Source organism: Neovison vison, chromosome 4 (assembly GCF_020171115.1).
Source record: "Neovison vison isolate M4711 chromosome 4, ASM_NN_V1, whole genome shotgun sequence".
NCBI lineage: Eukaryota > Metazoa > Chordata > Mammalia > Carnivora > Mustelidae > Neogale > Neogale vison.
The window spans coordinates 79,149,934-79,176,698 of NC_058094.1; the positions used below are offsets into that span (position 1 = coordinate 79,149,934).

At 36.7% G+C, this 26,765-nt stretch overlaps 1 protein-coding gene across 1 annotated transcript in view; it reads right to left on the reverse strand.

Moving 5' to 3' along the window:
* Nucleotides 1-26,765, reverse strand: part of LOC122905350 (lipoxygenase homology domain-containing protein 1-like) — a 299,796-nt gene that overhangs the window by 73,012 nt on the left and 200,019 nt on the right. Inside the window, 1 exon segment of the mRNA XM_044246984.1 lies at nt 12,744-12,907. Within this exon segment, the coding sequence (XP_044102919.1) occupies nt 12,744-12,907 (164 nt within the window).

Below are 26,765 nucleotides of genomic sequence, written 5' to 3' on the forward strand. Positions count from 1 at the left end.
AACAGAGAATTTAATCTGCAGAAGGAAGAGCAACAAAAACAGTCATCTGAGGACACTGGTGGAAACCCACTGCAGCCTGGGCAGAGAAACAGGAAGAAAACAAATCTCTGGCCCTGGAGGAGGAGGAGAAATCTGTGCTAGACCCACTATATCTGGAGAAGGTAAGGAACACTTGTGAAGGACATAACTCCAGAACCATGTTCATAATGCCCAGCCAAGACTAAGGCTTAATCAGAATATCAGAAAAGATACATACCTCTTTCCTACCCTCTCATCACCACATTAACAACTTTTCAGTAAAAATAACAATGGAATACAGCTGGGAGAGCAGCAACAGGCGGATCAGAAGGGCCACATCCAAGTAGGAGTGCTCAAGTCAGTTGGGAAACAAACACAGAGAAAACCTCTCTGACCAATTAGAGTATGTCCTAAACACAGGTGTTCTTAAAGGAATCTGAAGACTGTGATACACTAAGTATAACCACAGCAAAGCAGTCTTTAATCTCAGCCCAACTACTGATGACATCAGCATGAATTCTTAAACCAAGCGCTGAGCACAGGGAGGTGTGCTTATCTGCACACAGAAACAATACTGACCCTAGGGTCTTCTATTCTAAACAACATATGTAGTTTCCAAGAAAAAAAAATCATGGAAAAAGACAGGAAAACTATAGTCTGAAAAGACCAAGCAATAATCAAAACCACACTCAGATATGACACAGATGTTGAAACTACCAGACAAGCAATCTGATCTAATTATGATAAATACGTTAAGTCTCTAATGGAAGATGCAGACAACATACAAGATTACACAGAACAATTAGGAACTATAAAAAAGAGCTAGAGCAAATTCTAGAAATCAAAAACCTAGTAACAGATGTGAAAAAAATTTGTGACCGGTTCATCAGTAATTTCAACATGGCTTAGAAAAGAGTCAATGAATTTTTAGGCAGGTTAATATAGACACAAAGAGGGGGAAAAAAGAAAAAAACAAACAAACAAACAAGAGTACCCAACAACTGTAGGACAATATCAAACAAATAGTCTTATAGATACACAAATGGAATCCCAGAAAGAGAAGAAAAAGAACAGGGCCCGAGAAACATTTAAAAAAGATAATAGTCAATTTTTTTTCAAAATTAGATGCAGAAAACAAACCACAGTTCCAAAAAACTCACCAAGCAGGATAAACACTAATACACACACACACACACACACCACTACTTATACCGCCACCACGCCTAGGCACATCATATTCGAAATGCTGTAAAGAAAACCAAAGACAGACACCCTCCTACACTGTTGGTGGGAATGCAAGCTGGTGCAACCACTCTGGAAAACAGCATGGAGGGTCCTCAAATTGTTGAAAATAGAACTGCCCTATGACCCAGCAATTGCACTACTGGGTATTTACCCTAAAGATACAAACGTAGTGATCCAAAGGGGCACGTGCACCCGAATGTTTATAGCAACAATGTCCACAATAGCCAAACTATGGAAAGAACCTAGATGTCCATCAACAGATGAATGGATAAAGAAGAAGTGGTATATATACACGATGGAATACTATGCAGCCATCAAAAGAAATGAAATCTTGCCATTTGCGACAACATGGATGGAACTAGAGCGTATCATGCTTAGCGAAATAAGTCAAGCGGAGAAAGACAACTATCATATGATCTCCCTGATATGAGGAAGTGGGGATGCAACATGGGGGCTTAAGTGGGTAGGAGAAGAATCCATGAAACAAGATGGGATAGGGAGAAAGACAAACCATAAGTGACTCTTAATCTCACGAAACAAACTGTGGGTTGCTGGGGGGGAGGGGGGTTGGGAGAAGGGGGGTAGGGTTATGGACATTGGGGAGGGTATGTGCTTTTGGGTAAATTGGAAGGGGAGATGAACCATGAGAGACTATGGACTCTGAAAAACAATCTGAGGGGTTTGAAGTGGTGGGGGGGTGGGAGGTTGGGGTACCAGGTGGTGGGTATTATAGAGGACACGGCTTGCATGGAGCACTGGGTGTGGTGAAAAAATAATGAATACTGTTTTTCTGAAAATAAATATATTGGAAAGAAAAAAAAAAAGAAAAGAAAACAAAGAAAAGAAAACCAAAGACAGACAAAATCTTGAAGGCAGTCAGAGGAAAAAGACACATGAACAACAGAAAGGATAAAAATCATAGCAGACTTCTTGTCATAATATATGCAAGCAAGAAAACAGTGAGTGACATCTTATGGTATTAAAAGAAAAAACCCTGGTAATGAAGAATCCTATACCCAGTGAAAATACTATTTTAAAATGAAGAAGAAAAAAAGACTATCTCAGAGGAGCAAAAACTGAGGGAATTCATTGCTAACAGACTACTCAGCAGGCAGGATTGAAGGGAGCTGTTCAGATTATGAATAGGAGCTTTGATCTACACAGAGAAATGAAGAATGTCAGAAAAAGAGTACGTTGAAATAAAATGCTCTTTTTTCTTTTTTAATTCTCTAAAAAATAACTTACTACTTATGTCTAAAGCAAAGCAGTAATTATATGTTGTATATTTATACATATGTAAAAGTAAAATGTATGATAGCAATGATACAAAAAATGGGAGGTAGAAATTAGGACTATTCTGTTATAAGATCTTTATACACCACATTAATTGGTAAAATATTATTTGAAGGGAGGCTCAGATTATTTTAAAACAGGTATTTGTAAACCATGGGACAACCACTAAGTTGAAAAAAAAAGAAGTATAAATGATATCAATAGAGGAGTTAAAACTGATTAATTTTATTATTTTTCAGATCTCAAATTTCTTTTTTTTAAATTTTCATTATGTTAGATCACCATATAATAATTAGTTTTTGATGTAGTGTCCAAGATTCATTGTTTATGTACCACACCCAGTGCTCCATGCAATACATGCCCTCCTTAATACCCACCACCAGGTTCACCCATCCCCCAACCCCTCCCTTCTAAAACCCTCAGTTTGTTTCTTGGAGTCCACAGTCTCTCGTGGTTCATCTCCCCCTCCAATTAATTTTAAAAGTTCCATTAAATACAGAGATGGAAGAAAAAGGAAGGAAGGACAAAGGAAAGAAGGAAATAGAGAGAGAATGAGAAAGAAAGAAAGAAAGAAAGAAAGATAGATAGATGGAGGAGAAAAGAAATGGAAGAAATAGAAAACAACCAGCTATATGATTTTATTCCAATCATATAAATAATCACTTCAAATATGAATGGTCTAAACATAATTAAATGACAGATTAAATGACATAGTTAAATGACAGTGAAAGTAAGAGTAAGAATTGACTATATACACTGTTTATAAAAAACCCACTTTAATTATAAATATGTAGATATATTATAAATATCTATAAATTTTAAAAAGAAAGGAAACATTTTGGAATTTAGGCATTTTGCAAAGAATGTCTTAATAAATGTTTTTGAATAAATATGTTTGCATAATTGGGATTTATTTCTTTTTAAATTAAAATTAAAAGTTATACTAATTTTTTTAAGATTTTATTTATTTATCTGAGAGAGAGACAGTGAGAGAGAGCATGACCGAGGAGAAGGTCAGAGGGAGAAGCAGACTCCCCATAGAGCTGGAAACCCGACGCGAGACTCGATGCCAGGACTCCAGGATCATGACCTGAGCAGAAGGCAGTCGTCCAACCGAGCCACCCAGGCATCCCAAAAATTATACCAAATTTATATGACATTAAAATCAATCATTTCATAGTTTTCTATCATTTCATTTTTATATAACAATAGCAAATAATATCACCAAGGTCTTGTTGAATCCCATCATAAAAAAACTTTTCTCATCACTTAACATAATCTCAAAATGAGCAGGTTTTTATTTTCGTGACCTGATTACTTATAGATTTTGCTAATGTAAGGAAAATCAAGCCCAAAAATTTGAATAATATAACAATATAGAAGACATTAATAACTTTTGCTAGAAAAAAAAGAGAGACACAAAATACTATCGAAGCTAAGTTGTATATTTTAAAAGAACATGAGGATAAAAATAGAAACCAAATTAGATATCCAAGTATATGTGATAATGTGAAACCAGGATAAGAACAACTTTATATTTACTTTTACTCCCTGAAGTGACAACCAAAAAGATGAAGAATGTTTTCTATATAAATTTTGATGATTAAAATATTCTAAAAACAAGGGTGCTTTGGTGGATCAGTTGTTAAGCATCTGCCTTCAGCTCAGGTCATGATCCCAGGATCCTGCGGCCGAACCCTGCATCAGTCTCCCTGATCAGCGGGAAGCCTGCTTCTCCCTCTCCCACTCCCCCTGCTTGTGTTCCCTCTCTTGCTGTGTCTCTCTCTGTCAAATAAATAAATAAACTCTAAATAAATAAATAAATAGAATATTCTAAACATAAATCACTTCAAATTCATGCAACTCAATATGCAGTAAGAATTTTAATGCCCCCAAAATAAAGCATGTGAGCATGATGATCTTCTTCCTCTGTTGTCTTTATGCCCAAAATCACTTGAGCTATAAACTTAATTTACTAACTGGCCTAATTTGCATGATATAATTTGTGACTCTTTCAATAATAAAATTCCAGGGAACAAAACAATGGAATATTATTGAACCACAAAAAAAGAATGACATCTTGTCATTCATTATATTGTGCACTTTAAACTAATATAACATTATATATTAATTATACTAGTATTTAAAAAAATTAAAAATTGGAGCAAACAAATGGATAATAGCCCTAATAATATTTTTAAAAATGCAAAATGCAATTTCAGTTTCTTTTTTTAAAAAATCCCCATAACACAAAACTGTGTAATTAAAAACCACAAGATTTGTGGGAAAGAGGGAGGTTGGGAAACAACAATCAAAAGCTTTATCAGTGGTGTAAAAAAAAGATAGAAACCTAACAAAAATGGTAGCAAATTGTACACATGCTGATGGTCAATAAATTCATAAATACCACAATAAATGTAGCACTGAATATCAAGTTTCCTTGTGGAAGAGATGTGGAAAGAATTGCAGCTAATGAGTTTTTGCCAAGTAGTAGAAGGGTTATTGGAAATTGGAAGGCAATTTTTAACACCAGATGTGGACAGATGTGACTTCCTTATAACACACACACACACACACACACACACACACACACATTGAACCGAGATAGCTGGTATGTCTCAAGTGTGTAGGTGTGGTTTTTATAGTCCTATGTGACCTGGTTGGGCTGGGTAGAATTTACAGCATTGCATTCACCTGCTATTTCTTGTGGATGAAATGCACATAATAAGCAAATATGAAATTCTGATCATACTCAAATTTTTCCTTAATATATCAATCATGTTGGAACAAATTCACATTTGCAAAACAAGTGTTGGAGCTAAACTGGTTATAGTTTATTTCTATCTTAATATTCCTTATTATATTTATTTCTTATCCTAGTGTCTAGTCTCAAAGACTAGTGGTGTCCTCCCTCTTTATAAAAGCTATTCTTCCAACAATGTTCTTGCTAGTAGATAAATTATAGATTCCCTTGTCTTTTTAGGGATCTGACTATAAAGCTTACACCCATTTTCTTCAGCTCTCTTACATACAAAAAGGGCTCTCCATTGTGTTCTCCTTCCCACTCAAAATGGACAGTTCTGTTTTTGAAGAGTCCTATTCTTTATCCTGGGGCATCCTCTATTAAAACACCTATTTCTCTCTTCACCTAATAAACTTACGGGGAAAGTGGCTCTGTATCTAGAGCTCCCATTTCTCTACACACCATGATAGACTCCTTTACTTCCCCGTAATCTTTCTCGGTTAAGATCCCTGAAACAGATCTCTTGAAAGACACTCATATCTTCCTTGTTGGTGAATTCATCATCTTCTTTCCATTTAACCCACCCCCCTTGTGAAGCATCTGACTGCTCTTCACTGCTTTAGCTTTCTAGGGCTTCTGTAGCAAAGTACCACAATCTGGGTGGCTAAGAATAACAGACATGTATTATTTCACCATTATGGAAGCTAGAGTCTGAAATCGAGGTGTTAGCAAGCCCACGCTCCCTCTGAGACTCTAAATAGAATATTTCTTGGCCTCTCTAGATTCTGATAGTGGTCACTGACCCTTGGCATCCTCTAGCTTACAGTTCCATCACTTCACTCTCTGCCTCTGTCACCATGTGGTGTTTTCCCTCTCTGCTCCTCTCTTATTAGGACACCAGTCATATTGCTCCAAAGCTGAGTTACTGATCTCATGTTAATTTAGACCTTAACTGCATCTCTACAGACCCTATTTCCAAATAAGGTCATATTCACAGGTACCAGAATTTAGGATTTCAGTATCTTTGAGGGGAATGCACTCATAAGAGTCACTTATTCTTTTTTGAACCTCTTCGGTCCATTTCTTTCCAAATACAATAAAAGTATTTTGAAATTTCTGAGTTATTTCTATGTGCCCTCTCCTATGCTGAACATTTTACATTGATTTTATGTACCCCATATAGTCCTCACCACTCTTTCAGATAAGTGCATTTATTTTTGCCCACTTTACAGAGCATAAAATTTTATATAACTTCCCACAAGTAAGTTGGTCAAAGAGTTAGACTTTGAATGTAGGAGATCTGATCCCAGCACCCACAGCTATCATGACATTACCTACCCACCTACCCAATATTTGCTTGACCAGAAACCCAGAATAACAACTGGAGGGATAATTAGGACTTCGCTACTGATCCTAGAAAACATGGGTTATAAAGAGTGGTGGGTGAAAATTCCAAACTATAAGAGATTGGAAAGAATGGGAAGAAAAAGAGGAGAAGCAATAAGGATAAATCAGCATTTTTCTTAAAATCTGCAAAGAAGAGAAGGAGAAAGGTCAGTAATTTAAGAGCAGATTAAAGGTTATTTTTTAGAATAAGAAGGACATAAGCATATTTGATCGACTGAAGGCAGGGCTTACCTAGAGTCGTCTGGAGATGCAAGGAAGAATAAAGAAAGCTGATGGAACACAATCTTGGAAAATGGAAGAGGTGGTGATCAAAACCGCAGAAGTGTTGATCTTTGCAAAAAGAATTTCACCCGGTCAAGAGAGAGGGATAAGAGAAAGGGATCTTTCTCTCTTGTTTCAGCTAAATATCTAACATCTAACTCAGAGTAGACATTAGCAAACACCCTTTTACTTTTCTGCCCACAAGTGTTTTTGGCGTCTAAGGAGTGGGCTATGCCTGGTAATCCTCCAATAAATAAGTAATGATTGCTATCTGAAACCAACTATCATTTTGTTTTAATACTTAGCCTTTCTAAGAAAATTTGCTCCTTCTGAAAAGTTATCTGCTTTCTGTAGTTTATTCTGTATTGAGGTTTTGGTTTCTGTAGTTTATCCTATATTTAAGCAACTCTACTGGCTCTTTTGGATAAGAATTCACATGTGAAAATTGGGTGTTCCAAATATAGATGTCATTATAAAATACTTCAACTATTTGAGGAAAAAGATCAAGTTAAAATTTTTTTAGGACCTATCATCTATAGGAAAGCCAATTATGTCATCAGGGCACTGCATAAGGTGGCAATTCCTAAGCTGCCAAATGGAGTCAATATGAAATATTACCAAACTCCAAATTTCAAGTCCATCTAAAGAAACAAACAAACAGGGAGAGAGAGAGTGAGAGAGCAAGGAGGGGGGCGGGCAGGGAGGATGGAGAGGAAGAGGAGAGAAAGGTATAGAAAAATACAAAGAAGAAAGAAATACAAGGTTGTGCCAAAATCAAAATGACATGTTGGCATCCATTTAGCTAATGGCTAATAATTTGTAGCTCCACATGAACATCTAACCTTTCAACACTGAAAAGGCCCAAGATAAACGTTCCTGTTATTCCTTATAGACTCACTGCCTTACTCTAGCCCAGCCAACCTAGTCTTGGCTCCCTCTCCTTCTTCCTCCTACTCCAGCCTCCAGACATGTTTCTATGCAGACCCTCCCATGCCAGCAATAGCCACCCACCCACCATCTGCCAAGCTGCCTTCTTGCCCTCATTCATCTGAAAAATTTTCTTAAATCCTACCCCATCAGGAAAACAACCTCAATTTGTGGGCAGGAACACAAGAGTCTGCCTCTGGAGTATAAAGACAAGTATTTCTATTAAGCCTTTTAATTTTTTAACTCTTTCAATCTATTCAATAACATTATAAGGTATTATTGTACCCATTTTACAAGGGAGGAAATTCAAGCTTATAAATATCAAGTGAATTATCCATATTTCCTTAGACAGTAAAGGTCAGAATTGGAGCTCAAATATAGGTCTTCTAATTCCTGCTGATATAAATTGTTCTAAAAAAGCAAAAATGTATTATACTTTCTATTCTAGGAACATAAGGGATTTTCAAATGGTTGTGCAAGTGCCCTATGAGTTCATAATAAATATTAAACCTATTCATCTACAAAATGAATTGACTTCATGCAATACTAAACTAGAAGCAGGAAACCACTTTCTAAGAGTGAAGGCCTTAGCTACCAACATTCCCAAGCAACAGAGAGTACTATTTAGTGTTTCAATTTGCAAAAATGCAATAAAAAGCTCAGCTAAGTCTCCAGGCAGGTTTACAAGTGAATAATAACTGTATAAGATACATGGGATACCTTTATGATGCCTCCAAGGTATAAATGATCACAAGGGAAAATCAACAATGAACGCCCCAAGAGAAAGCAGCAAATATTAAACAAATGTCACCAGAGTCATTTTTGTTAAATTTTCATACTTTCAGCAGATACTCATGAGTGTCTCATCTATGTCAGTCAAGATTCAAGAATTAGCAACTAAATAAGGTCCAGACCCTGTGGTCTAGGAATTCTTCTCTGCCTGTATTCTTCAAATTTCCTGCTATAACAGATGCTGCTCTGATTTTTGTTTTGGTCATTTGGGGGGATGAATCATTTCCTTTAGCCTGGTTACCCATGACATTCCAGTTGCTCCTACAAGACTGACTCCATAGTCTCTAGAGTCTTTTACTGGAGTTTCTGGAGTTTTTACTATAAAGCCTGACATTACTTTGCAAGCCCTTTTTTGATGCTGGAATCCTCTACTCTCTATACACCTATCATCAAGTTCTCCTTCAAGACCTATGATTGCATCAAGAAAACATTACAGCTGTCCCACATCACCACATACAACATGGACCAGTTATACAAATGAAAGGTTTTTACTGTCCTGACAATAATGAGATAGCCAATGTCATAACACCACTTGGCTGGTGGCTCTTAAGTTTCATGGATTTAATCACATGACATATTATAGGCTCAAGGTCACATTTACATTGGGCTAGATCTTACTTCTCTATAGCTGATAATAAAAATCACATCCACAAATAGAAGATGTCATAGAGGAATAGAAATTTCAATAAAATAGAACAAAATACGATAAAGAAAAAAAGGGATATCACAGAACTTCTGGAATGATTCATTGGGTTTTCCATAAAATTTGATTATTAAAATCAAATTTTCAAGAACTCTGGAAATTAATTGAAGATTTTCAACAATCTGAAAAGCATTCATTCAAATGAAAATTATGAGCCTTGGTAAGAACAGAAGGGTTTGTGTATTGTATTTTGATCTACTTCCATTTTTTCTCTCCCCAGTTCTGCAACATCCTTAAAAACCAGCACACTTGCAATCATGGTAGCTGTAAAAACCAACAGGAAAGTAGTTTACATCCTGATACAACATAGTCAAACTCCTGAAAGCCAAAACAAGGAGAAAATCTTGAAAAGAGCAAAAGAAAACAACTCATCACATACAATAAAATTAACAGCTGACTTCTCATCAGAAATCATGAAGGCCAGAAAGCAGTAAGATGACATTTTCAAAGAGCTGTAAGAAAAAAAACTGTCAACAAGGAATTTTATTTGCAAATTAAGACACTCCCAGGAAAAGAAAAATTGAGAGAATGCATCATAGCAGAACTACCTTACAGGAAATACTCAAAGGAATCCTTCAGGCTGAACTAAAAGGACACCAGAAGGAATTTAAATCCAAGAAAGTTAAAAGAGAGCTCACAAAATGGGAGAATATATTTACAAGTCATATATGTAATATGAGCCTCACATCCAGAATATATAAAGAACTCTTAAACTCATTAGGAAAGGAATAAATAATCCAATTAAAATGAGCAAAGGATTTGAATGGACATTTCTCCACAGAAGACACAGAAATGTCTAACAAGCACATGAAAAGATATTCAACATATTTAGTCATTAGGGAGATATATATCCAAACTACAATGAGACATCATATCCACTAGGATAGCTAGAATCAAAAGATAGACAACAGGGGTGCCTGGGTGGCTCATGGGGTTAAAGCCTCTGCCTTCGGCTCAGGTCATAGTCCCAGGGTCCTGGGATTGAGCCCCACATCAGGCTCTCTGCTTGGCAGGCAGCCTGCTTCCCCCTCTCTCTCTCTGCCTGCCTCTCTGCTTACTTATGATCTCTGTCTGTCAAATAAATAAATAAAATCTTTTAAAAAAAAAAGATAGACAACAAATTTCTGTTGGTAGAAAAACAAAAACCCTCATATATTGCTGGTGAGAATATAAAAGTGGTTCAGCCACTCTGAAAAACTTTCTCACTTTCTTAAAATGTTAAACATTGAGTTACTACCACATGATACAGTAATTCTATTCCTAAGTACCTATCCTAGAGAAATTACAGTTGACCCTTGAACAATGCCTGGGTTATTGACGCCAACCTCCCACACAGTGGAATATCTGCATGTAACAGATTGACTCCCTCCAACACTTAACTATTAATAACTTACCATTGACCAGAAGCCTTAAATGATAACATAAACAGTCAATAACACATATTTTGTATATGTATTATATACTGTATTCTTATAATAAAGTAAATAGAGAAAATGTTATTAAGAATACCGCTAGGAAGAGAAAACACATTTATAGTACTATACTGAAAAAAATCCACATATAGGTGGATCTGCACAGGTCAAACCAGGGTTGTTCAATAGTAAATTGTACAAAATATATCCACAGAAAAACTTGTACATGGATGTTCATAGCAGCATTATTCATAATAATTATCCACATTAATAGCTAAAAGTAGAAATAATCTAAGTGTCTATCAACTGATGAATGGATAAATAAAATGTGACAAATTCATACAATGGAATTTGGATAGATAGTGATAATAATACTGGATAGTAATGGATAGGTAACTGGTTTCCTAAGATTAGAGAATATGAGGTTGGAGAGTTGCTGCTGGTGGGTCTAGGCTTTCTTTCTGGGGTGATGAAATGCTCTAAAATTAGAGTGTGGTAATAGTTGCACAACTCTATGAATATACTAAATCTATACTAAATATACTAAATACTATATACTATGAATATGCTAAAATCACGAATTCTATGCATTAAACTGATGGATATTATGGTATATTAATCATGCCTCAATAAAACTATCTTAACAAAAAGGGCAAAAGTGAAGATAACCTCTTTAGATCCACAGTCACATACTGTAAGTGGCAAAGATGTCTAAGAAATCTTAATTAAAAGAACTAAACAGGAGCTCCTGGGTGGCTCAGTGTGTTGGGGCCTCTGCCTTCGGCTTGGGTTCTGATCCCAGGATCCTGGGATGGAGCCCCACATCGGGCTCTCTGCCCAGCAGGGAGCCTGCTTCCTTTCCTCTCTCTCTGTCTGCCTCTTTGTCTACTTGTGATCTCTGTCAAATAAATGAATAAAATATTTTTTAAAAATTTTAAAAAAAGAACTAAACACCATGTATGGTATAAATACATACCATGATTTGGGATGTGTAGTAATGATTTAATAACAACTAAAATTTACCAGTTGCTTACTATGTCCTGCTAGGCACTGTGCTATAAACTAGACATTTTTACAAAGCGCTTTGTCAGAATGCATCAAGAGTAACCCTATCACTCAGAATTCGTCATAAGGAATTAGATAGCGTTGTTTAGAAAAAAAAAAAAAAAAGAAACTGAATCAAAAACACATTCATTATGCCATTATTTACAAGTGAAAATCTAGTCATTTAAATGTCCAATAGTAACAACAACTGTAGCATATGATTAATTTCATATATTCAATATTTAATCAATAAAGATTATAGTTTGTAGGACTATGTAGCTCCTTGCATAAATAAGGGGTTGCAGAACTCCTTATGTACTACAGTCATAACAGCAAACATTTATTGAGTTTTTCAGGCATGCCAATAAATACTTTATATACATTAATTCATTTAAGCTTCATGTTAACCCCTTGAGGTAAGCATTGAAGAGTGGTTGTCAAGGTCACCATGCTAGTAAGCGGTAAAGTCAACGTTTGAATCTTGGCCATCTGCCTCCTCAGACCATGTCTTAGCCATTAGGCTGCCCCACCTTTCTATCATAGCATCATACTCCATGGATATGGACAAGAACTAGAAAAGATATTCAACAGTGGAAATATTTGGTTTGATGGCAGGATTAGGAGTAAAGTTTTCCACTCTTATTTTTTAAATTTTCTAAAGTTTGTATACTTTGTGACCTTTATGTTTTAAAAAATGTGGAAAAAATTAAAAATCTTTTATTCCTGTTATTACTCCTGTTTACCTCTTTACTCCTATTACCCCTTAGGATAAGAGATTTCATGTCTACCAAGAGAATGTAATGCAAATACAACATCAAAACAAAGATTTTCTATTTCATCTTCGGGAATGTAAGTCAAAATATATCTTAACAAGCAAGTTATAGCATATCTATTTTACCTTGAATATATCTGCACTGTTAGGGTTAAACAGCTGGTATTTTCCAGATCCCAAAATAATAGGACCTGAACATGTTGCTTCTCCATAGACATAAAGAGATACTGTTGCTGTAGTGCCAGCATTTTCAAGATCCCCAGTGACAATGGTCACCTTCCAATCTCCTTCTGCAAAGGAAAAAGGAAATTAATACAAAAATGTGGAAGAAAACCATATTAATATTAGGAAATGAGGGATTCCACCTAATCCACTTAGTTATGAAGTGAATAATTTGTGAAATCAAGAAGTATTAAAATAACTGCTAATCATGGACTCCCTTTTGGAAGCCAGCATGTGGAAAAGTCTTGGAAATATTAGTTTATTTTAATTACAGGAAATAACCAGTAAGCTTTTTAAGATTGCAGATATTTTGGGGAAAAACACTGAAAGGGAAGCATTTAGCATTGGTATTTGGCTGGAAGATTTAGGAGTTTATTCAGCATCACTGTCAAATCTTTAGGTGGGAACTAATGACAGGCATATTGATAAGCTGACATTAAGACATTATCTATACTAGGGAACAGCCTTGCAAAGCTGGGGCTGATAAAGTTTGGTGATCCCAGCAAAATCATGGCAAGGATGTGGAAAACCTAAAGACAAAGCAAAAAGAGCTAAAAATGTATTTAAAAAAAAAATGTCTAGTGTCCCCTAAATGTTGGAACGAACCAACAAGTAAGGAGTAAAATATTGCATGAAGGGCCTAGCAGAACTGAGAGGGTTTGGGATGGGGGAGATGAAGAAAATTGGTGTTTGAAACAGAGCAAGACCATGTGTCGTGTAAGCAGATCGGATCATTGAACTTCCTGCCATGGCAACGTTAAAACCACAGAAAGGCTGAGACAGAGCATGACAGAAAATATCTTTTAAGAAGACCTACAACTTGTTCCTGATTAGTTTAGTTGGGAAAACAAATAGAGATAGCATTTTTTAATCATTTGGTGCACTTTGGAAAATGGCACCATCAGCTCCAAAGCAGTGAAACCTTCTCAGTGTGACCCCACCCCACACAGTCTAGAGTAACGAAGGATAGAGTCCTGTCTGCTAGAACTCTCTACTCATTATAACTGATCCCTGGATTGCAAGGGCAATTTAAAGATGTCTATTATTATTGTCAAAGCCACTGCAGTATGTGTATACTTTTGAGTATTCATCACATTTTCAAAAGGGGATGAAGACCTACCACCATTTCAGATATCTGAGTTCTCGGTAAGCCCTCCACTCAGAGGTTCTTTGTTTTTAGTATATTACACCACTCTCCCTGGTCCCCAGTCCATCCACAAAGATCATAGGAACATCTCTAATCAGTTTAATAAAACTTGCATCAGGTAGATTTTGCATAATGCTACATTTGTTACTAAAGATGGAACTTAAGCCCCAGTACCAAAATGTCAAGGGAGGGGTATAACTCACAGGGGTGCACTCTGCGATTTCCACCTTGTAGCAAGTTTACTTTGAGGAATTTCAGTTCATTTTCAGTGAGAAAATTAGAAAATATAAAAATTTCAAACTATAATCCCAGGAGAATCCTACCATGGTATCAATTCTTATAGAAAGCCTTCCACCTGTGCCTTGATGCATAATTCAACAAGTTGAAGTATCTCATTTCCTGTTTTTAGGTCTTCTCTCCTATCTCATCTTTATCCCCTTGCCCTGCCATCTGGGGGTTTTTGTACCATGATAGCATGGGAAGAGGGACACAAATGAGTTTGCATGTTCCCTTGCATATCTTGTTTACTACAACAGCGACAAATAGCAATGAGACATTGATTTATATAATATTCTTATGTTCTCACCTTTTGAAATTGCCATGTCACCACAACATGAAATTTAAAGATGGAATAACCAATGAAATGTCTTTTGTGGTGATTTTTTAAATTGTTGTTATTCTCAGCATGATTTTCTTTACTAGCACTGGGGAAAAAATTGTTTCAGTATTCCCTATAATGTACTTTTAAAATGTGATCATTTAACTTCTCTAAGAATATCTCCCTATCTAAAATATGAAATAGTTAAAACATTTGTAGAAAATATCATAGAGGTACAATCTGAGTCTATATTTATTTATTTTAAGATTTTATGTATTTATTTGATAGAGAGCACAAGTAGACAGAGCAGCAGAGGAAGAGGGGAAGAAGGCTCCCGCCAAGCAGAGAGCCCGATGCAGGGCTTGATCCCACGACCCTGGGATCGTGATCTGAGCTGAAGGCAGATGCTTAACTGACTGAGCCACCCAGGTGCCCTGAGTCTATATTTAAATGAAAAGTTCCCTGAGTCTATATTTATATGAATAGTTCCATTAGGCTGCAAAACAGTTCACTTTTATCAGAGCTAAAAATATGTTTACAGTTTTTATATCTCTTATTATGTGTCACAATTCCAAGTTTTTGTTCTGTAATTTTCTATTGGGAAACTATCTTTACCAAAAGAATCAAAGAACATGAGTTCAGATATTCTAAGTGTCTCTTCTCTTTCCTTTCTTCTAGCTGCTGTCTGTTCAACCCCAAGGAGTTTTATCTCAAAATACTGTAATCTGCTAACCCCTTTAGAAAAACCAATTCTATTAACTCAAAACTCCCAAAGAGAATTCCATGTAATTGAAGTCTAAATATTTATCTCATATTTACCTGTGTTTTAAAGGTTTAAAAAAAAAAGTTTGTTGACTATGCAATAAGCCATTGCTGAGAATCTACCTCAGACTGTCCCATTTTATTCTTTTTTCATTGGCTCTCAAAGCTTAAATTTGGAAAGATACTATAATAGTTGCCTCCATTTGAAGAAATCCTGCTACAGAAAAAAGAAAACTTTTCTTGGAGACTACGTGTATGGAGGTTTATTTTTCTTTTGTGTTAAAAATGTTTAAAAGTAGTCTAGATATACCCTATGATCTCCAAATAGCCCAACAATACATTTATTTTTTATTGTGTTATGTTAGTCACCATACAGTACATCATTAGTTTTTGATGTAGTGTTCCATGATTCATTGTTTGTTTAGAACACTCAGTAATAAATTTAAATTTCTCATCAATAATAAAGTAAATTTTAATAGCTTTCACTTCAACAATAGAAAGTATGTGCTCTGTATTTGCTATTCTTATACAGCTAAGTGCAATTAGTATAGATAAAAACTGAACTAGAAAATCCTGAACTTCAGGATATGAAGCTATGCCAACAACTGGAATTCAATTAATATTTGTTGACCAGCTGATTGGTTAGTATTAAGTGTCTATTTTACGAACAAGCATTGTGATAGATATTCAAGAGGCTCTCTATGGGACTATGTGAGTCAAATTATGAAATCAGACTTGATAGTTTATAAAGCTCACCTAATACCAAATTCACTGATCATTCACTAGTAGGTCAGAGGGTAAGCATCCTTCCTTTACAGAGATCACAGACAGGGGATGGCAAATTATGGCCCAGTGGCCAAATCCAGCCTGAACCTGTTTTTGTAATTAGTTTCACTGGAACACAGACACAGTCATTTGTTGATGTATTTTCCATGGGTGCTCATGTGCTACAACACCCAAGTTGGGCAGTTGCAACAGAGACCATATGGCCTGCAAAGCCCAAGATGCATATTATCTGGCCCTTCATCATAAAACTTTGCTGACTCCTGCCCTGTATGATCGATATAACTCAAAAATGTCCTCTCCAGCCTCCATTAGAATGTGTGCTGTTTCAGTCTTAAGCCATGCAAGACTAAAACAATGCAACCACAGCTAGCAAACCCCACTGATTTCCTAGTTTACATCTTTGCCTCCATGCATGCCTCCATCACTCCGTAAATACCAGGTTAATTTACAACAGGCAATCTAGACAGACCAGGCATATTCTTCTATGGCAGACTGTATTAGTTAAAGGCCTTACTCATATCTCCCAACCTACCTGCTCTTTTGCAAAGTGACCATTTTACCTCTCTATTAAGAGGTAGAGTCTATTTTCCCTGATCGAATCTGGGCTGCCCTTGGCCAATATAACGCAGCAAAGTGACATTCCAGGGCTTCTGAATCTACATTGGTCTGGGTCTATTAGAACACCCTTTCCAGATACTCCCTCTTGGACCTCAGGAGTTGTGCTATGGAAACCTAAGGCACATGGGAAGGCCTCATGTAGGAAAGTAACTCCAGCTGAGCTGCCTGTGTCTTCAACCAACCAGTGGAGTGGGTGACCCATCTTGGATATCCAGCCAGCCGTAACTTCAGATATCTGTGCAAATGAAGTACAATCAGACTAAAGTCACGGAAGTTTCCAAGCAAGAATCACCTGGCTGAGCCACATCGACCCACTGAAAGGTGAAAGATAGGAATCAATTACTGTTCTGAGCCACTAAGTTTTGGGGTGGTTTCTTAAAAAGCAAAGGAAAACTGGAAGAGCTGCTGAAAGCATTTCACAGGTAAGAGGTTTCTGTTATCTTTCACTTATAAATACCATTAGTGTTTCTACCAGGAGGTTTTATTCTTAGCATGTAGGCAGGGGGATTTGACTGAGGCATCTCCTTCATTTTCTAGGAAAAGGGGAAAAAATAGATCGCAGGTTTACTGTTAACTGTTTCCTTTGCAAGGTTTTCTTATTAATTGGAGGTTTATTTTTAGGAGGGCATGAGTGAGTTATTTTGGTGAGCAAAATCCCTATAGCTATGAAGTTCAATAACTCTTCTTTAGATCTTAACAATTTATCTTTACCCATTTTGTGTATTTTGTTACAGGGGTTACACACATTTGCCTTTATAGCTCAGAAAATTGACCCTTTGTAGAACAGAGAAACATCTGTATCTAGACATATTTTCATTTACTTGGCAACTGCCCACTGAATACTCAAAGAAATGTTAAGGAAGATGCATGTAAATTAAGCTCTGACCAAGTAATTGTCAGTTCAACATACTGAGGGAAAAACTCCTCAAAGCACATTAAAAACTATGGAACAGGCATGTTTTCCCTGATCATGCACCAGATAGTAAACATATACCCATGACACTTACCTTAACAGAGCAGGACACAATACGATGCAGTGAGAGTGACAAGACTTAATGCCCCTCTGCAGACTGCAAATTCGCACTGCTCCAATTACAATCACAGGTAGACTGAGACAGCCTAAGAAGAACAATACCACCATGCATCACGAAGCATGTGCTTGGCTCTAACTTGGTAGAGAGTTTGAGCAGGTGGCAAGGAAGGATGGAGGAGAGCTGCCTGCAACTCAGGGGAACAAAAGCCCTAAAGTTAACCAGATCCACCCTCTCACAAACCCCTGGGAGTCTCCCCCAAACTCTAGGTGATGAATTCTACCCACTTTCCCTCTGTTCCTTGAGAGAGATCAGAACAAGTAAAACTTTCTCCATCTTTCTATTTATGGCAATATTTTAACATTGCTAATAGATTGCTGTGCCTGTCAAATATTTACCTCAGCTCTGTTCATAACGTTTTGGTATCCTCTGCACCCTTACAAAGCATCCTCTGACCCCTCTGAAATCTCTCTCATGCCGGTGCTCACACACCGTCCTTTAGCTATCTTGAAGGCCTTTTCATACATCCAGGGTCTTGCCTGAAAGTCACTTCCTCCAAGAAGCATTTCCAGGCACCTTTTCCAGTAACTAGAATGAACCCTTCTCTCCATAGTGATGTTGGACCTGTGCACACTTCAACCCTGTGATATACAAAAAAGTTCCATCTCTCTGGCCCTCCTACCCCTATCTACCCAGCCAGACTCCAAGTCTCTCAAAGGGCAAGTTTTTGTCTTATAGTCTCTGTATCCATAGGATCTAGTACAATACTTGGCACAGAGTCCTAAAATGTTTGGGGATCCATTAAGAAATATTTTGAAAAATAAAGACTACATGTATTAGAAAGGATATTCAAGGCATTAAGAATGCCTTAGCACAATATATTTCTATTTTTCAACAAAGAATAAATCCTTCTCATTGTACATCATTCAGGTCATTTTTTGTATACAGGACAAGGACATTGTTATTTGCTTCATAATTGGTCTTGTTATTAGCATGAAAATAATAGAAACAATATTGACCTTGTAGCACCCAAATTTTGAAGGACACGCAAATATATTTCAGTGAGATTTGGCAAAGATACACAAGACAAATTATTACTTTATCCTAATTTTTTATAAATTTATCTCCAAACAATTCTATCTATATAAACTCACAAATCCTTCAAAATACAACCTCATAAGAGGATCATGAGATTTTTTTTTAATTTTTTTCAGCACTTTACAAATATTTTTATTCTTTCAAGAGACAAATATCATTAATCCTATTATACATACAAAGCAATAGAGAAATGATGTGCTCACTACCACAGGAGTTAGGATAAATCTGATACAGAATTAGAAACAGTTACGCTTCCTGGAATAAAATGGCTTCAAACAATACTCAATTTTCTCCATTTTAAGTCTGGAAAACAAGCATAAAACACTATCAAAAGTGAATCTATTATATATCTTATATTGATATTGGTTTCAGGTAAATGTCATATCTATGGTTTTGTTTATTATTTATTGCTGTGTGGCATGGTAAATGACACCCCAGTTTATAGGGCTGAATAGAGAAGCAGCAGCAATAGAGACCCTTCTTGGCCACGGGGCATTCTGCCTGCTCCAGCCAAATGCTGCAGTGGGGCTGCTGTTGGATGCTCCAAACCCTGACATCTTCTATCACAAGGGAAAATGAAGTTTAAACAGTATCATTGATTGGGTATGTGAGGTCTACAAGCTCCGATTAAGTTTTTTATAGATATTATATTTACTGAATTCTCACAGCAGCTCTAATGGTCTCTATTATCATCTCCACTTTCTAATAAAGAATTGAGGCACAGAGAAATACAGTGACTTCCCCAAGCCTGGCAGTGAAGAAGTGGTGCATTCTAGATTTAGGATCTGCACTGTTAGCCAGGATGCTCAGTAGCCTCCCTGCATGTTGGAGCTTGTTAGAGATTGCTGTGAAGTTAGGACGAGAGTTCATCACTGCAGTTTACTCTGAATCCTCTGCCTCTCTGTTTAGTATATTCAACTCCACTTCAAATCTTGATTCTTGACAGGGGGAGTAGCATGGTGGCTAAATGGCAGGCTCCTGCAGGGTCCCCCATGTTCCCTGTGACCATCCCCAACCTGGATGCCAGATTCTCATCAGTGGTATTTCTGCCTTGTCTTTATTCCAAGTTTCTGTCAAGTTTATCCTTCATGCTTGCTGCTAAATCTCTCCATGCCTCTACTGATCATCCTCCTTACCACAGCTAGAAACCTTAGCTTGCCTCTCTTCGAATATTTGCTAACAATTCTCAAGTACTTCTTGCTCTGGCTTCCAGGCAACCTATTAGGTCTAAACCTACTTTCAGAACCACATCACTGGCATCATTAAGATAGCAACTCATGATCCTCAGTTACAAAATTCAAATCTTGATCTACATATGCAGTCTACATGAACTACTCTACCAACTCTACTGCTGTGGTTATCTATTGCTGTGTAACAAACCATCTGAAAACTGAATGGTTTCCATCAGCAATAATGAATTCTTTGGCCAATGAATCTGCAATCTGAGACAGACTTGGCCGAGAAAGTTCATCTCTGCTCCATACAGCATTGGCAGGGGTGGCTCAACAGCAGACAGAAGGGTCTATGTTCAAGATTGCTCTCTCCTGTGACTGGCAAGTTGGTACTGGCTGCTGGCTGAAAGTTCAGGTGGGACTTGGGACAACAGCCTTTATACCTCTCCATTTAGACCTGTGCATGTTGTCTGGGTTTGTCCATAGCAGGATAGCTGGTCTCCAAGAACAAACATTCCCAGAGAGAGAGCCTGGCAGAAGCACCGTCACATCTTTTGACCTACTAGTATATGGCAGAAACACCACATGAATAACTTTTGTTCCATGCTATTAGTTGAGGCAGTCTCAAAAGTCTGCCCAAGTTCATTCCACCTTTTGATGGGGGAATTTCCAAGGTTCTGGAAGAGTAAACAGGATAGGAAATTTAGTTACAGCACTTTACCAAATACAGTCTGCCACATCTACCTTTCCAGACTTGCACATCCCAACACCTCAGCCCCCTTTCCCAACAGAACCACCATTCTCTAGGTCAGCAGTTCTCAACTGGGGTCCTTTCTCCACCCAGAAAACATTTGGTGAAGACTAAAGACATTTTCCAGGGTCACAACTGGTGGCTGAGTGCTATCAGCATCTCGTGCATAGTGTTTCAGAGATGCTGCTAAACATCCTATGGCATACTTGACAACTCCCCACAGCATAAAATTATCCAGCCCAAAGTGTCAATAGTCTCAAGCTTGAGAAACTTTGCCAGACTAAGTAAGAGTCATTTGATTAATCCTATTTCATCCCAAAGTGTACAATGCTTTTTGTGAATTATCTCCAAGTAGAAATTGGTTGAAAGAAGGTTCTTTGTGGCAATGTGTCTGCATATCTGTTGGATGTTCTGAAGATCTGAGATCATATTGTTGTTTTAGTATTCAATACATTATATTCAATTACTATGTTGAATTATGGGTATTTTGTTTCAGTCAGGAAAAGATATGAACCAACAGTCTAGAATCAATACAGCATAAATAACTACCCAAACACTGGTCATTTACTGTCAGGAGAAAATGAGGCCAAAGCCAAGCAGGGGGCATGAGAAGCACTGCACTGTTTCCCTCGTAGCTCACCTAACTCTTCCAGGCAGACCCATGTCAAACAGCAAGTCATAGCAAATATCTGGCCTCTGATGAGAATTTCCATGAGCTCACCTTCTTCCTCCTGCTTCCAAACTTGCCCCCACATTGACTTCTCTTTTCCCATTTAGCCGCACTGGAATTTGTTAACCAAGTTTCAAGCAAAGTGTGTTGGGACTGGTGAGGCGATCCCAGATATGGTGTCTCTGGCATCTCTGCTATACACATCACGGGCACTTATCTGGGACACTGACCCCTCAGGCCCACCCAGGTTTCCAGGTACCCACAACATGTCTTCCTATGCAGGAAGAAAGACTGACCAAGCAGGTAGAAGGTTCTGAACCAGGAGTAGGTTGTCACTTCTTTATCCATACAACTACAAAAACAATGTGCCATAAATGATCAGAGCAGGAGGCAATTAAAAGCCATCTACACTTGATTTGGGATGTATGGTGATGTTATAAAAAAAAGTTTATATTGTTAATTATGTTGAATCCAATAATTAAATTCCAGTTTCTATCCTAGATCAGATACTACAGGTAGTGAGACCTGCAAACATGTATAGAACGTAGAATTGAGAGGAGAGAGAAAATATTCTAATAGTATTTACCCCCAGATAATTCACCAAGTTACTAATAATCATGCTACAAAGGGTTGGCATTTCCTATAAATAAGTAGGTAAGTCCTGGGGCACCTGGGTGGCTCAGGTCATGGTCCCAGGGTCCTGGGATCGAGCCCCTCATCGGGATCTCTGCTTTGCGGGGAGCCTGCTTCTCCCTCTCTCTCTGCCTGCCTCTCTGCCTCCTTCTGATCTCTGTCTGTCAAATAAATAAATAAAATATTAAAAAAAAAATAAGTAGGTAAGTCCTCCAAGAATTTTACAGTCCCTCAAGTCAGAAACCCTTGAGAGCATGCAGGAAGCTCAACCATTTAAAACGAAAGTTTGTATAATGCTTAATAGCTGAATTCTAACACCTGTTCTTTTAGTTACTAACAGTTTGACTTAAGTTTCGGATACTTCGAGCCAGTTTCTTGGGATGATATTTTTAAAGCCCTGTCACTCTAATACCACTAAATTCTGGGCAAATTGAAAAACAAAAACAAACTTTTTGTTCATTATTTCATTTCCAAGAAAGAAGAAAAATTCCCCACTGTCAAATAATAATAACAAAATATTAATAGTAATAATAATAACAATAGTAATGGAGGGGCCATCCACAGAAGTGGTGAGTAGTCAGCACTCTGGTAGGCTGAAGTTTTGCTTGTGATAAATATCAACACCCCCAGCCAAGAGATGGGAGGCTGTGGACACACAAGTCTAGGAACTGGACCTGAGACTTTTGAAGTAAATCAAAGTGTCTACACCACCCTTATTGAAAGGTTGGGCTCAATATAATTATCAACAGAAGTAGTCCTACAGAAACCTGATTTGTCTCCACAAAAGTTCTAGGTGAAAAAAGATTACTAAGGATAATAACAATAATAATAATTCCCCAGAGAATTAAAAACATCATTTCATTTGCATCTGGAAAAACGTTAAAAGCTAAAGATCTAAAAATACAGCCTAGTCATCTAGAGAAACAATACAACAAAATAAGTCCAAAGGCATAGATGACATATACACATATGTAAATATACACACATTCCTAATGACTAGGGATAGTTAGAGTTAGAAGTTCCTTTAAAGAACAAAATAAAATTAAAAAAAAAAAAGTCTAGTGGCTATTCTACTGGACACATATAGATGAACTCCATCATCTAGAAAATTCTACTGGACAGCAATGATCTAGAGAAAGTCATACAGCCCCTCTCTCTGAGCCTCCATTTCCTCACCTGTCAAATGAGATCATATATGAGATCATCCATGTAAAGTACGGTGCTTGGCAGTGATCCCTCAATGTGTTCTCCCCCTTCCATTCCTCAAAGGGGAGGTACTACTTCAAGGCGGGATCCCATTTATTATTTTTGTATCGCCAATACCTTCCTAGCACAATATCCCACTCATAGGAGATGTTCAATAAATATTTGTTGAACTATTAAAAAAAAAAAAGAACAGTACAGACCCTGGAGTCAGAGGATTTGGATTCAAATTCCAGATCTCCTATTTGCCACATGTGTACCTGTGTGACCTTATGTGAGTTTAAAAAAAAAAAAAAAAAAAAAAATCTTGTCCTTACAGTTTCATCATCTGTAAATGGAATAATGATATTGTCTACCTCATGGGTTATTGTGAGGATTAAATAAATATATCTAGGGGGCCTGGTGGCTCAGTGGGTTAAGCCGCTGCCTTCGGCTCAGGTCATGATCTCAGGGTCCTGGATCAAGTCTCACATGGGGCTCTCTGCTCGGCAGGAAGCCTGCTTCCCTTCCTCTCTCTCTGCCTGCCTCTCTGCCTACTTGTGATCTCTGTCTGTCAAATAAATAAATAAAAATCTTTTTAAAATAAATAAATAAATAAATATATCTAAAACACTTAGACCCTGCATAATAAATGTTATATGTGTTCACTATTAATGTTGCCATTACTGCTTCTATTCTGCATTGCATCACAGACCCAGATAGCATCTTAGGACAAGAAAAGTATATAATATGGCTGCCTTCACAGATCATTCAAAGACTATGTGAAAAATCATTAGAATTAGAAGTAATTTAATTTATTTATTACTATAGAATTGTAAGTTTATTAGAATTTAAAAGAAAGCTTATCATAATAGCTATATATATTAGCTGTAGCTAATAAATATAGCTATAAACATTATACAAAGGCATTGATAATTGTTGGACAATTCAATCTAGCAATGTACATTAGGAATATTATCCATGAATATTCTAACTCAGAAATCCAGTTTCACTATGGTAAATTATTTCAACTACATTAATTATAAATATTTATGTTTATAAGGTGTCAGGTTTAGGAAACATGTCTTAGATAGTTGTGGGAATTCATTAAACACAGAGTTAATGATGGCACATAATTATATTTATTGTTAATCACCTCAAAATGAAATTAAATGAACTCAGTTGATTCCTTCCTTTCCTTTCTACCATTAAATGGTAATAGCATCTTGGTCTACCTTCTTCCCACTGCAGCTATACAGAAGGGTGTGAATTACATAAATATGCTTCATGTACTTTCAAAATCATGTTTTTTTCTTCAACACTCTTAACCACAATGTAACACTTTCTCATCAGATTAGTCTACTTAACTTCCCAAGGATATTTCCACACCATAAAGTAGCTTATTCATATAACCATAAAACTACTAATGTATTTCTAGAATCATATCCTAGGAAATATTAAAAATCACATTCTTCAGAATTTAAAAATGAAATAAAAGAGGAGGATCCACAGACAAATAATGATAGTGTCCCATGAACTAAGGTCTGTGATTAACCTGCATTTGTACTATAAAAAATAAAGACATTTTCATGAGACCATAAAAATACACTAAAATCAAATAAATGATTAATTATAAGGATATAATTATATTTTGCAATACTTTATTTAATCAATACACTAAAAAAGTATATCTACCAAACTCCTTGGTAAACACATCTGCTATATAATGCAACTTCATTATATTTGGTATCCCTATGTTGATTACATGGTTAATATTATTAACAGAGGACTTTCAACATTTTGATCCTTATTTAAAATCTTTAGTACAAAACTATTAGCCTAGGGTTGCCTGGGTTCCTGTCAGGTAAGTGTCTGCCTTCAGCTCAGGTCATGATTCCAGGGTCCATGGATCAAGTCCCACATTGGACTCCTTCCTCAGCGGGAAACCTGCTCTTCCTTCTGCCTGCCACTCCCCTCCTTTTGCACTCTCTCTCTCTCTGATGGATAAATAAATAAAATCTTAAAAAAAAAAAAAAACAACCTAGTAGCCTCTACTAGTCATATATACACCATCAATGTATAATGGTTTTCTACTCAAGAGTGTCATTTCAAGCTTTATCACTTAAGGGCTTACTGTGAGACATAGAACTCTCAAGGTCCCTTAAAATTACTAAGAGATTCTAGAACAGTAGTAAAATTGCATTCATGTTAACAGTCTGACACATGTACAGTTTTTTCCCCAATATGTAACAATATGTAACTAAAAAACATGTAAAATATGAGTCACAATATAATTTCTAATATAATGAATGCAAATGCTGGTTATCAGAATGGACATAATGTTTGCATCTCAGTGGTCACCTAACAATACAAGGCTTTATGAATATAATAATATTAGCATTAACCCTTGCCACACAGTACAAACATTTTGGGGGACATAAAGGTTTGTTAACTTCGTATACGTATTAGTAATTTGTGTTTATCCATCTCATTCAGATCAGCTTTAAAATGTAAATACATTAATAATGATTGCAGGTTGATTTGAAGAATATCTAGTGAAAAAGATAGCCTCAAAAGACTTAAAAAGAAAATTGAGAACCAATATGCAAAATTAGTAAAAAAAAAAAGGATAATTAATAGTAATCAATCATCTGGAAAATGATTATTTAAACCATATATTTAAATTATTGATGGGAAAAAGCATTTGGGGCTAAAGTTGCTTATGTTTGTTTCTTTATAAATCAAAGCATAATATAATGCCTATTCCTATAATCACTTTAAATATTTTTGATCAATAGTTTAAACTCAATAAGAATATACTAAAAATATGTAAGGCAGGTAATCTTGAGACAGAAATAGATCATTTCAGATGATTAGAAGATAAAAAGCAGCAAAAACATTTACCATTTTCTTCCTCTTGTATTTTAGGTTGATGATTTATTTGCATTTCTGCAAAAATAAAAGTGAAGTGAGTTAATAATAGATTTGTCTGATGACAAGAAGAAAAAGAAGTGTAAGTTAACTCTTTAATGGTAGCATGGGGCACTTGGGTGGCTCAGATGGTTAAGTGCCTGCCTTCGGCTCAGGTCATGGACCTCAGGACCCTGGGAGACTGAGCTGCATCAGTCTTCCTGCTCACGGTGAGCTCCCTACTCAGCAGGGAGTCTGTATCTCCCTCTGCTCCTCCTCACTCACACTTGTATTCTCTCTCTCTCTCAAATAAATAAATAAGATTTTTTTTAATTTATTATTTTTAAGATTTTTATTTATTTATTTATTTGACAGAGAGAGATCACAAGTAGATGGAGAGGCAGGCAGAGAGAGAGAGAGAGAGAGAGGGAAGCAGGCTCCCTGCTGAGCAGAGAGCCCGATGTGGGATTTGATCCCAGGACCCTGAGATCATGACCTGAGCCGAAGGCAGCAGCTTAACCCACTGAGCCACCCAGGCGCCCCAAATAAATAAGATATTTGGTGGTTT